The sequence below is a fragment of the Rutidosis leptorrhynchoides genome, chromosome 6, assembly GCF_046630445.1.
Source record: "Rutidosis leptorrhynchoides isolate AG116_Rl617_1_P2 chromosome 6, CSIRO_AGI_Rlap_v1, whole genome shotgun sequence".
Taxonomy (NCBI): Eukaryota; Viridiplantae; Streptophyta; class Magnoliopsida; order Asterales; family Asteraceae; genus Rutidosis; species Rutidosis leptorrhynchoides.
Genome location: NC_092338.1, coordinates 39,050,149 through 39,064,587, shown reverse-complemented (window position 1 = coordinate 39,064,587; position 14,439 = coordinate 39,050,149). Strand labels below are relative to the sequence as shown.

At 30.4% G+C, this 14,439-nt stretch overlaps 1 protein-coding gene across 1 annotated transcript; it reads right to left on the bottom strand.

Annotated features, from left to right (window-relative positions):
- Window positions 1–6,526: 6,526 nt before the first annotated feature.
- Window positions 6,527–7,612, bottom strand: LOC139853570 (uncharacterized). Its single transcript, XM_071842955.1, has one exon. The coding sequence runs from the start codon at window positions 7,610–7,612 to the stop codon at window positions 6,527–6,529; it is 1,086 nt and encodes a 361-aa protein (XP_071699056.1).
- Between the last annotated feature and the right edge of the window lie 6,827 nt (window positions 7,613–14,439).

Genomic DNA, 14,439 nt, shown 5'->3' with positions numbered 1-14,439 from the left:
TAAGCATTTTTGTTAAGTAGAAGTACTTTGATATGTGTCTTGAAGTCTTTCAAAAGTATAAGAATACATATCAAAACACAACATGTATATACATTCTAATGGAGTCTTTAAGTCTTCGTTAGTCGTTACATGTAAGTGTTGTTTTGAAACCTTTAAGTTAACGATCTCAATTAATGTTGTTAACCCAATTTTTATTATATCAAATGAGATGTTAAATTATTATATTATCATGATATTATAATGTATGAATATCTCTTAATATGATATATACATTAAAATATCGTTACAACGATAATCGTTACATATAAGTCTCGTTTCGTAATTCTTGAGTTAGTAGTCTTGTTTTTACATATGTAGTTCATTGTTAACATACTTAATGATATATTTAAATATCATTTTATCATGTTAAATATAGTGTATCAATATCTTAATATGATACATATATATTTAGTAGACGTTATCATAACGATAATCGTTATATATATCATTTCGAGTTTCTTAACTTAGTAATCTCATTTCTTATGTATATCACACATTGTTAATATACTTAGTGAGATACTTACTCATCATAATCTCATGTCAACCATATATATATGTATATATATACCACAACATGTAGTTTTTACAATTTTGTAACGTTCGTGAATCGCCGGTCAACTTGGGTGATCAATTGTCTATATGAAACTTATTTCATTTAATCAAGTCTTAACAAGTTTGATTGCTTAACACGTTGGAAACATTTAGTCATGTAAATATCAATCTATATTAATATATATAAACATGGAAAAGTTCGGGTCACTACATCTGCTATTCAGAATCTAAAAGACTCAACAGAAAGAAACCAGTGAGGTTTATTATCAAACTTAACCTGATTACAAATGACAACCGAGGCTTCCTTTTATAGGCGAGCCATAATACTATTTACAGATGCTCTGGGACCCACGCACTACGATCGATTACATTATTGATCGTTTACATTATTGATGTGGCCCGCGCACTTATTTAACTTTAAACATAAACCATACACGTTATCTTACATTATTGGTTCCTATAGCCCACATGGCCAGTACACTAATCACACGTATTTACATATAATAATTACAAGGACACGTTACATAATGTTACATTATTGATGAGGTCCAATGGGGTCTACTTATATATTCGTTGTTATCTTTAGTCTACATCCCTCCCACGCCGAAAAAGACAAATGTTGGAGATTTAAATGCCTCTTTCTGAATCCGCGAAATCTTTCCATTCTTCTGGTAATTTGTTTGCTGTTTGTTCATCTTCTAATTTCCATCCTGTTGGAGTTGGAGTTGGATCGTCGACTTTATGTTGTGTTCCGTAATTTGCCCAAAATTTGAATCCATTGTTTGATTCTGCATGTACTGCCCATATATTGCCTCTTTTATCTACATACGAATCTTGACTATATCGTTTTAAAAATTTTAGAACTTGAGCATCTGTTTCTTCTTGAGGTTTGTTGAATGATTTTGAGGGTGCCGTTTCTTGAAAAGTAATATTTGATGCTTCATTTTTTAATTGTAGTTTTTCTGAAAGGAGTGAAAAAATTTGTTGTAATTCCTCCTCCTCCCCATGAAAAATTGACATTTGTTGTTGAAGTGCTTGTATTTGTACTTGTCTTTGCTGTATCTGAAGAAGGACATGTTCTAAGACGGCTTCCATTCTCTGGTGAGAGTGTCTGCAATAATGTTATTATCAATTTTTATGTAACAAATATATGGATAACACTGGTGTAATTGTAGTTGCCAACGTATTAGGCGTCCTCTACCAAGATCTGCTTGTAATTTGTATCGCCAGAATCCAGTTACATATTTGGAGTCTGTTCGTAACTCGAATCTTGTTTGTAATAAATCAATTTTCTATTTTTTAAGAGTGTTAAGACAAGCTAATGTCTCTTTTTCATGAGTGCTGTATCTTGGTTCTGTAGATGTGAATGTTCCTGAAATATATTTGCATAATTTTTGTTCGTGCTTATCTATTTTAAAAACAGAGGATTGTCCAATGCTCGATTGAGCTAATGCATGAGTGGGGTTGACTTGATTTCCATCAATGTCTAGCCCAAGTAGTTGCTTGCCATTTTTAATTGCTTTCATACATCCTGCCCATGTATCATCTGATGCATCAGTTTCTATGATCAAAAAATCTTTTGTTTCTGGATTATATAATGCTGGAAGATATTGTACTGATTTTTTAATTTTTTGGACCAATTCTGTGTCAGATTGTGTCCAATTCCATTTAATTTTTTCAGAAAGTTTTTTCTGCAAAATCTTCCTATCTTTTGCTAAATTTTTCAGAAAGCCTTGTTCAGCAATATAATTTAAACATCCAAGAAATCTTTGGATTTGTTTTCGATTCTCTAACTTATCTGGAAAAAGGTTTAGCTTTTCTTGTGTGGTATTAATTAGAGATATTTCCCCATTTTTTGAAATATTTAATCCTAGATATTCAACTTCTGTTTGTAAAAGTTTTGATTTTTTCTGAGATAAAATTATTCCTTTTTCTTTTATCCTTTGTAGGACTCTGAAAACAGCATCAATGTGTACCTGTTTATTTCCACTAGTAAAAACAATAATATCATCGATATAAACGAGACATATGTCTTCTAATCCCTGTAAACTGTTATCCATAAACCTTTGATAAATTGATGGTGCTTGTTTTAACCCAAAAGGTAAAACATTCCATTCGTAATGTTTTTGCGGAGGACAAGAAAAAGCTGTTAAAGGTTTAGTACTTTCATCAATTCTTAATTGCCAATAACCAGATTTTGCATCGAAAGTGCTAAAAAGAGTACTTCCTTTTATTTTTTCTAAAATATAGTCTTTTCGAGGTAATTTATATGAATCACCAATTGTAGCATCATTCATTTTTTTATAATTTATAACCATTCTTCTTTTGCCTCGTTTTATTTCATTTTTATTTTCTACATAAAAAGTGGGTGCCGAATGAGGACTTTTGCTTTCTCTTATAATTCCTTTTTCAAGAAGTTGTTGACATTCTTCTTTGAATTCTTTAACGTCCTTTATGCTATAAGGAATTTTATTAGATACGTTTATTTCATCATGTGGATTTTTTAATTTAATAGTGATTAACTGATCGTTAGTAATTTTTTATATCTAAAGGGTTTTCGCTACATACATCTTTTAGGGTTTCTTCAAGGTTCTCTTTTGTTAAAAGATAAATCATTTCTATTTGAAATTTTATATTTTGTGCTATAGATCGTATGACTTCTTTTGTCTTTTTAATTGGTATGGAAACCATTTTTTTTGTTTTAGGATGCCTTAGGCTAATGCTTTCAGTGGTTTGTATAAATGATTGATATAATTTTAAGAAGTTATTTCCAATTATTAGATCTACTCCAGAGTCATGCATATAAATAGTTGGTGCAATAAATGTATGTTTTTTTATGATAATAAAAACCATTTTACTGACATACCAAATATTGTGTACGGATTTGTCAGCAACAATAATTTCTAAAGGTTTTTTTAGTTTTTCCCAATTTTTAAAAGATTTTTTCTTTCCAAAACACATCGTAGATCCAGAGTCTATATATGCTAATAATGATTTTTGATCAACAAAGACTGTAATAAAAGTGGCGTTTGGATTTATTTCTTTTTTATTCATCGTCACTAGTGTATGCATAGATTTCTATATCAGAGTCTATCTCGGAATCTTCTAAAGGTTCGTATCCTAGGTCATAAGCGATTTTTAATATTTCTGTTTCTCTTTTTTCTCCTTTTTTGGACAATTATTAGCGTAATGTCCTATTTCATGGCATAACCAGCATCTATAGTCTTTTTTCTTAGATGGACAATATTGCTCTTTAGAATCTTCTTGTTTCGGATATTTTTGTCTGTGCTGATTTTTATTTCTAAAATACCTTTGTTCATTATTTTTATAAGATTTCTTATACCTAGATTTATATGGTTTCTTTTTCCATTTTTTAGGCTTCTCACAGCCATATCTTCCAACTTGGTTACTTTGAATTTTACAATAGAGTTTTACATGCGCTTCTCTTCTGGCTTTTTCTTTTAAACATTCACTTTTCATCCAGGTTTTTACTTCAGTGCTCCTAGACTATCTTCAATTTTTGACTTATCTCTAGTGCTGTAGTCATTTTTAATTCTTGTGGCAACTGATTCAGGTAATTTGTTAAAAAACATATCTAGTGCTATTTTCTTTTGTGAGGCACTTAATTTGTAATATTGCTCAGAGAATTCACATATGAAAGGTTCAAGGTAGTACATATTGCATATTTTTAAATTAGTTATATGCCAAAAAGCTATTTCTCTAAATAATTCATTAGAAACCTCAACTTTGGGATTCCATCCCGTAAATTCTTGGACAATTTTTCCTACGATACTTTCAAATGTTGTTATAGCATTGATTGATGCTACCATAGCTCTTTCTTCAACAGTCCAAGACTCTAAATATCTAAAGACATTTCCTGAAGTTTTATGAATTATAAAGTTTAACAATTCTATGTGTGAGAGTTCTTTTAGTTCATTAGTTAGTTGAATTTGTGCACTCATTTTGTTATACCAATCTTGTATTCTTTCTTCTATATTTGTTTCACAGTCAATATTTAAAATTTCATCGTTAGTATTTATTATAGGTACTTTAGGTATGTATTGTGGTGGTATTTGTTCCCATTTATTCATTTTACTTCTTATCATATTTTGTTGATATAAATAATTTTCAGTTGGTGATGGCGGCTTATAATCAAATTGTCTTAAATTTTCTTCTTCAATATCAAATTTTTTCCGTTTTTGAGCAAAATTATATTGTGTATAAGGATTTTCTTCTTCTGAACTATAATCAAATTTTATATCTGCTTCTTCGTTTGTTTCATGTATATCTAAAGCTGCCATTAGTTTGGTTAAAGTTTCAACTTGTTCTTCAATATTACTCATATTTCAAGTTTTGAGTTTGTAAGCATACCTGAGTGTTTTTTTTCTTGATTGCTTTTGATGCAGAATTTTGAAGATGCAACTGCTTTTCTAGAATTGTGCTGCTAGCTCTGATACCAGGATCAAAACAACGTTTCAACTTTGTGCTGAATTATATTATGTTTAATTTAATTTAGATCAGGAGGATCTGATTATAGTTTGCTTGAACGTTGAATAAGATTGTTACATATGAATTCATGTATGAGTAAATTGACGTGCCTAACTTTTGATGATGACATATGCCTAACTTTATCCTTTTGGATAAGTAAATGGACGATTGATATAATGAAGGATTTGTGTGCTAAACGTATACTGAGATTATGAATATATATAATGCTTAGATAGGTGTCACTATTCAGAATCGGTTAAGACTCAACGACGGTGTCGAAATTCAGAATCGGTTAGGACTCAACGACGGGGGCTCTGCTATTCAGAATCTAAAAGACTCAACAGAAAGAAACCAGTGACGTTTATTATCAAACTTAACCTGATTACAAATGACAACCGAGGCTTCCTTTTATAGGCGAGCCATAATACTATTTACAGATGCTCTGGGACCCACGCACTACGATCGATTACATTATTGATCGTTTACATTATTGCTGTGGCCCGCGCACTTATTTAACTTTAAACATAAACCATACACGTTATCTTACATGATTGGTTCCTATGGCCCACATGGCCAGTACACTAATCACACGTATTTACATACAATAATTACAAGGACACGTTACATAATGTTACATTATTGATGAGGTCCACTGAGGTCCACTTATATATTCGTTGTTATCTTTAGTCAGGATCAAAACAACGTTTCAACTTTGTGCGAAATTATATTATGTTTAATTTAATCTAGATCGTGAGGATACGATTATAGTTTGCTTGAACGTTGAATAAGATTGTTACATATGAATTCATGTATGAGTAAATTGATGTGCCTAACTTTTGATGATGACATATGCCTAACTTTATCCTTTTGGATAAGTAAATGGACGATTGATATAATGAAGGATTTGTGTGCTAAACGTATACTGAGATTATGAATATATATAATGCTTAGATAGGTGTCGCTATTCAGAATCAGTTAAGACTCAACGACGGTGTCGCTATTCAAAATCGGTTAGGACTCAACGACGGGGGCTCTGCTATTCAGAATCTAAAAGACTCGACAGAAAGAAACCAGTGAGGTTTATTATCAAACTTAACCTGATTACAAATGACAACCAAGGCTTCCTTTTATAGGCGAGCCATAATACTATTTACAGATGCTCTGGGACCCACACACTACGATCGATTACATTATTGATCGTTTACATTATTGCTGTGGCCCGCGCACTTATTTAACTTTAAACGTAAACCATACACGCTATCTTACATTATTGGTTCCTATGGCCCACATGGCCAGTACATTAAACACACGTATTTACATACAATAATTACAACGACACGTTACATAATGTTACATTATTGATGAGGTCCACTGGGGTCCACTTATATATTCGTTGTTATCTTTAGTCTACATCCCTTTCACGCTGAAAAAAGACAAATGTTGGAAATTATGATGCTAGGAATGTGTCTTCTTCTTGACAGTATTCGCAACTGTGCCTTGGTGCCCTGGATATCTGTTTACATAAACGCCTTTTTATATCTTCTGGAATAGCAGAAAGTTGTCCTGTGAATGCTTCAAAGGGTTCTTCAAAATTGTTGATTAGATTGAGACCTTTTTCATCAATTTTTTCAATAATGCTTGAGTAGATTAAGACATTTTTGTGAACGTAATTGATTCTCACATTTTCTTGCTGTTCTTGGCCATTTTCGATTTTTGAGGATCTGAAATAAACTCCTGCTAGTGATGACACCAGATGGTCGATTGTTGGAGTTATTTTTAATGCTTCGTCTCTTATTGGATAATTACCATTGCTTACTCCGAGATATGCTATTGTAAATGATGGGACAAGTAACTGTTGGTCTTCGTTAAATATTGGGTAGCTTGAATGCATTCTAAGAAATATTTCTCTTTCTTTTGCAAAATTGTCTCTGTATCTGGTTATTGCTTCTTGCATTCTTTGAGGGAGTTCCTTGATTTCATGAAGTGTTCTTCCATCGATATATAAGGTATCAATTAATCCACGGACGAAATATTCTGATATTGTTAATGGTGATGCTTCTGGTAAGAAAACTGCTTTAGGGCCAGTTTTCCTATTTTTGGGATAGAACATCATTGTTGCGTAATTTTCGTTGTAATTCACAAGGTTATCCCATAACCTTTGAATGTGTGTGGATGGTTTCTTCTTATCTTCTTTTTCTGTTGTAGAGAGAATACTTTTCATCTTATTCATGGCATTTAAACTTGTTGTTTGACCATAAAGATAATGGTTAAGATTAACCATTCCCGATCCTAAACATTTTGCTTCATTGGCTGGTTGAGTTGCTATTGTTTTATATGCTTCATTGAATGCTACCTTTGTTGCTTCTAGAGTTTTGTAACTTTTATGCGTTACGCTTCTACCTAATATAAACTGATTTGCTGTTGCCCAGTTGTTGTATATTCCTTTGGATGGTCCGTCAAAAATGACATACCATTTTTTCTTTAGTTCTTCTGGATACGATGTTTGTTGAGATTGTGCTTCTTTTTTAGTCATTTCATACCAGCTTTGTTTTTTGGGTGTTTCTGGTTCTTCTAAGTTAATGATAGTTGGTTTATGTGGTATTTGTGAATTTGGTGTTTGTGATTGATGTGGATGATGAGGGTGTTGTTAACGAAGGTGAGTCTTCCTTGATTTTTTCTGGGGTTTCTTTTTTGACTGCTTTTTGTTGGGTTAAAATGTTTAAGGTTTCTAGTAATTCCTCCTCCTCCCTCTGAAAAATTGATAGTTGTCGTTGCTGTGTTTGAATCTGTTCTCTTTTTTGTTGTAATTGGTGTTGAATCTGCTTGAAGACTGCTTCCATTGTTGAAATACCTGCAGAAATATTTTGTATGCTTTTGGTGCTTTTTACTTTAAAAAGCTATTTCATGTACTCGTAAGAGTTGTTTGCTTTTCATATACTCAAAAGAGTTGTTTTCATGAATATGATCTTGTCTTCATCGAGCTTATAATTCATAATGAATATTACTTGAAGATAGATTTTGCATAGAATGTTTGCCCAAAGCAATGTGTGCTTAACAGATTACTAGCTTTGCTGAAATTTCTTTAATATTTTTTAAAGAGCTGTTTACTAATTGTTTGTGTATGCTAATAATAGATGATAAAAGTTCTATGCCTTTAGCGTCTTTTTCTTCTTCAAGATATTTTTCATATTCTTCAATATTTTTAGTTGATTGTGAAATTCTTTCCCAACTTTCATTTATAAGATTCTTCCAAAGTTTATTTGAAAAATTATTCATTTGAATTTTAGAATCCATGATAAAACTTTTTTATTATGTTATGCGAAGAGGTGGTACTATTTTATGCCTTTTTCTTGAACTCGATTCTTCTTGATCTGCATAAAATTCTTCTTATCTTCATATTTTATAGCACTTGTGCTTTCATGTTCATGATTAGTGTCTTGTTTTACTATTTTTATTTTGTTTATATTTTCTAAAATTGTTTCTTTTATTTCTGAAAGTTGTCTTAACGCTAGAAAACTTAGAATTTCTATAATATTATTTAATGTGGAGTTTAATATTTCTACTTTTTCTCCTATAGGTTTTTCTGAAATATTTTCTACATCAATCTTGTAAATTGATTCATCGGGTAAATTTTTTGGTATTTCGAAAAGTGTTTGATTAAATGGTATAAATGGTTTGTTGGATGTGATTCCTTCTTTTCCAATTTTAATATTTGATAAATCCATGAATTTTTAACAAGTTGAATATGACAACGTGGATGAATGGTCTTTAATCATTATATGTAGAGATTTAATAGCTCATTTATAAAAAAGAATCTGTGTTTCTAGATCTTTAATTTTTTCTATCTGTCTATAATATGGATATGATTTTTTTTTAATTAAGGTTTTTTCGATTTCTTCAATATTTTTATACATTCTAGAAATTATTTCCCAATAAGTTTTTATAATGGAAATTAGTACCGAATTTTTTGATGAACAACTAATTTGTCTTTTAGAACTCATGATTTTTTAAGTCAAATTTTATTTGTTGGTTCCATATTTTCTTCTGAAATCTTTTTCTTGCTTCGTTGTTATAATAATCAACTATAGATAATTCTTTGTCTTTTTTAATTTTTTCAGATATTTTAGAATATAATATTTCGAGTTTATTTTTATCGTAATTTTCAGCCTTTATATATTCTAGTTGATAAGTTTTATGTTCGTGGTTAATTACTTCTAATTCTAATTCTAGTGTTTCACTATATATTATTTTAGGAGTTATGTTTCTGAATTTACTAAAAACTATACTACCAAGTTTATTCATTAAATTCGTTGACTTAGAGTTCATATCATTTGTTTTAAATCTTTTATTTCATTATTTTCACTAGATGTTTCACCCGTTGTAATGGAAATTGGTTTTTTTATACGTGGTATCCAAACAAATGGTAATTCTAAAGTTGATTTCCCTTTTTCGATATATCTTTGGCTAGTAAATACTTTTGGTGTTTCTAGGCTTAATAGAGGTTCAAAAAGTTTATCTATATATATATATATATATATATATATATATATATATATATATATATATTCTATCATCAGTTTTAAAAGTAATACTGCGATGAGAATTTGTTAATGCATAATTAATTTGATATGTAACCGTAAAAGGGTGATTTCCTTTATACATAAAATTTCTTCTTAATAATTCATATCTTATTGTAATGCTTTTGTTTAGATCTTTATCTTTTAGACTTAAACTTAATTGAATGTTTACATCGAACTTAATTTTTCCTTCAGCTAAATTTCCTTTTCCTTTTGCTATTATACTTTCATGTTTATCAATTATTCTATCGTCTCTTAATTCTAATTCAATAGGTGTATTACATCCCATGAAGGTACTTTTGAATATAATTTGTATGGTTGATATGTGTACATAAGCTATTTTAGTTCTATCTTTTTCATTCATTTGTTTAATTCTATCGCTTATTTGTTTTCTATTGATTATAGGAATTAATATATCTCCTTTTGTTTGCTCAATAGGTACAGGTTCTTCTCCAATCATTTTTCCAAAATAAGTAATATTTTTTCTTGAGAAAATATCTTTAATTTTTCTATTATTATCAAAAGTTATGTTTTTCAGATAATGTAAAATTTGTTCTTCTTATTGCTTTTCTGTTTATCATGATATCAGCCATGAAACCAGATTCATCTTCGATATCATTAATAGTGGTAATACCTTCTATTATTTTATTAGATACTTCCTCTTGAGTTTTAGTCATTTTGTTATTTAAGAATAAGTTTGTAAGTATACCTGAGTGTTTTTTCTTGATTGCTTTTGATGCAGAATTCTGAAGGTGCAACTGCTTCTCTAGAATCGTGCTGCTGGCTCTGATACCAGGATCAAAACAACGTTTCAACTTTGTGCGGAATTATATTATGTCTAATTTAATCTAGATCGTGAGGATTCGATTATAGTTTGCTTGAACGTTGAATAAGATTATTACATATGAATTCATGTATGAGTAAATTGATGTGCCTAACTTTTGATGATGACATATGCCTAACTTTATCCTTTTGGATAAGTAAATGGACGATTGATATAATGAAGGATTTGTGTGCTAAACGTACACTGAGATTATGAATATAAATAATGCTTAGATAGGTCAGGATCAAAACGACGTTTCAACTTTGTGCGGAATTATATTATGTTTAATTTAATCTAGATGGTGAGGATCCGATTATAGTTTGCTTGAATGTTGAATAAGATTGTTACATATGAATTCATGTATGAGTAAATTGATGTGCCTAACTTTTGATGATGACATATGCCTAACTTTATCCTTTTGGATAAGTAAATGGACAATTGATATAATGAAGGATTTGTGTGCTAAACGTATACTGAGATTATGAATATATATAATGCTTAGATAGGTGTCGCTATTCAGAATCGGTTAAGACTCAACGACGGTGTCGCGATTCAGAATCGGTTAGGACTCAACGATGGGGGCTCTGCTATTCAGAATCTAAAAGACTCAATAGAAAGAAACCAGTGAGATTTATTATCAAACTTAACCTGATTACAAATGACAACCGAGGCTTCCTTTTATAGGCGAGCCATAATACTATTTACAGATGCTCTGGGACCCACACACTACGATCGATTACATTATTGATCGTTTACATTATTGCTATGGCTCGCGCACTAATTTAACTTTAAACATAAACCGTACACGTTATTTTACATTATTGGTTCCTATGGCCCACATGGCCAGTACATTAAACACACGTATTTACATACAATAATTACAAGGACACGTTACATAATGTTACATTATTGATGAGGTCCACTGAGGTCCACTTATATATTCGTTATTATCTTTAGTCTATATCCCTCCCACACTGAAAAAAGACAAATGTTGGAAATTATGATGCTAGGAATGTGTCTTCTTTTTGACAGTATTCGCAACTGTGCCTTGGTGCCCTGGATATCTGTTTACATAAACGCCTTTTTATATCTTCTGGAAGAGTAGAAAGTTGTCCTGTGAATGCTTCAAAGGGTTCTTCAAAATTGTTGATTAGATTGAGACATTTTTCATCAATTTTTTCAATAGTGCTTGAGAAGATTAAGACATTTTTGTGAACGTAATTGATTCTCACATTTTGTTGCTGTTCTTGGCCATTTCCTATTTTTGAGGATCGGAAATAAACTCCTGCTAGTGATGACACCAGATGGTCGATTGTTGGAGTTATTTTTAATGCTTCGTCTCTTGTTGGATAATTACCATTGCTTACTCCGAGATATGTTATTGTAAATGATGGGACAAGTAACTGTTGGTCTTCGTTAAATATTGGGTAACTTGAATGGATTCTAAGAAATATTTCTCTTTCTTTTGCAAAATTGTCTCTGTATCTGGTTATTGCTTCTTGCATTCTTTGAGGGAGTTGCTTGATTTCATGAAGTTTTCTTCCATCGATATATAAGGTATCAATTAATCCATGGATGAAATATTCTGATATTGTTAATGGTGATGCTTCTGGTAAGAAAACTGCTTTAGGGCCAGTTTTCCTATTTTTGGGATAGAACATCATTGTTGCGTAATTTTTGTTGTAATTCACAAGGTTATCCCATAACCTTTGAAAACTGTGTGTGGATGGTTTCTTCTTATCTTCTTTTTCTGTTGTAGAGAGAATACTTTTCATCCTATTCATGGCATTTAAACTTGCTGTTTGACCATAAAGATAATGGTTAAGATTAACCATTCCCGATCCTAAACGTTTTGCTTCATTGGCTGGTTGAATTGCTATTGTTTTATATGCTTCATTGAATGCTACCTTTGCTGCTTCTAGAGTTTTGTAACTTTTATGCGTTACGCTTCTGCCTAATATAAACTAATTTGCTATTGCCCAGTTGTTGTATATTCCTTTGGATGGTCCGTCAAAAATGACATACCATTTTTTCTTTGGTTCTTCTGGATACGATGTTTGTTGAGATTGTTCTTCTTCTTCAGTCATTTCATACCAGCTTTGTTTTTTGGGTGTTTCTGGTTCTTCTAAGTTAATGATAGTTGGTTTATGTGGTGTTTGTGAATTTGGTGTTTGTGTTGATGTGGATGATGAGGGTGTTGTTAACGAAGGTGATTCTTTCTTGATTTTTTCTAGGGTTTCTTTTTTGACTGCTTTTTGTTGGGTTAAAATGTTTAAGGTTTCTAGTAATTCCTCCTCCTCCCTCTGAAAAATTGATAGTTGTCGTTGCTGTGTTTGAATCTGTTCTCTTTTTTGTTGTATTTGGTGTTGAATCTGCTTGACGACTGCTTCCATTGTTGAAATACTTGCAGAAATATTTTGTATGCTTTTGGTGCTTTTTACTTTAAAAAGCTATTTCATGTACTCGTAAGAGTTGTTTGCTTTTCATATACTCAAAAGAGTTGTTTTCATGAATATGATCTTGTCTTCATCGAGCTTATAATTCATAATGAATATTACTTGAAGATAGATTTTGCATAGAATGTTTGCCCAAAGTAATGTGTGCTTAACAGATTACTAGCTTTGCTGAAATTTCTTTAATATTTTTTAAAGAGCTGTTTACTAATTGTTTGTGTATGCTAATAATAGATGATAAAAGTTCTATGCCTTCAACGTCTTTTTCTTCTTCAAGATATTTTTCATATTCTTCAATATTTTTAGTTGATTGTGAAATTCTTTCCCAACTTTCATTTATAAGATTCTTCCAAAGTTTATTTGAAAAATTATTCATTTGAATTTTAGAATCCATGATAAAACTTTTTTATTATGTTATGCGAAGAGGTGGTACTATTTTATGCCTTTTTCTTGAACTCGATTCTTCTTGATCTGCATAAAATTCTTCTGTATCTTCATATTTTATAGCACTTGTGCTTTCATGTTCATGATTAGTGTCTTGTTTTACTATTTTTATTTTGTTTATATTTTCTAAAATTGTTTCTTTTATTTCTGGAAGTTATCTTAACGCTAGAAAACTTAGAATTTCTATAATATTATTTAATGTGGAGTTTAATATTTCTACTTTTTCTCCTATAGGTTTTTCTGAAATATTTTCTACATCAATCTTGTAAATTGATTCATCGGGTAAATTTTTTGGTATTTCGAAAAGTGTTTGATTAAATGGTATAAATGGTTTGTTGGATGTGATTCCTTCTTTTCCAATTTTAATATTTGATAAATCCATGAATTTTTAACAAGTTGAATATGACAACGTGGATGAATGGTCTTTAATCATTATATGTAGAGATTTAATAGCTCATTTATAAAAAAGAATCTGTGTTTCTAGATCTTTAATTTTTTCTATCTGTCTGTAATATGGATATGATTTTTTTTTAATTAAGGTTTTTTCGATTTCTTCAATATTTTTATACATTCTAGAAATTATTTCCCAATAAGTTTTTATAATGGAATTTAGTACCGAATTTTTTGATGAACAACTAATTTGTCTTTTAGAACTCATGATTTTTTAAGTTTAATTTTATTTGTTGGTTCCATATTTTCTTCTGAAATCTTTTTCTTGCTTCGTTGTTATAGTAATCAACTATGGATAATTCTTCATCTTTTTTAATTTTTTCAGATATTTTAGAATATAATATTTCGAGTTTATTTTTATCGTAATTTTCAGCCTTTATATATTCTAGTTGATAAGTTTTATGTTCGTGGTTAATTACTTCTAATTCTAATTCTAGTGTTTCACTATATTTTATTTTAGGAGTTATGTTTCTGAATTTACTAAAAACTATACTATCAAGTTTATTCATTAAATTCGTTGACTTAGAGTTCGTATCATTTGTTTTAAATCTTTTATTTCATTATTTTCACTAGATGTTTCACCTGTTGTAATGGAAATTGGTTTTTTTATACG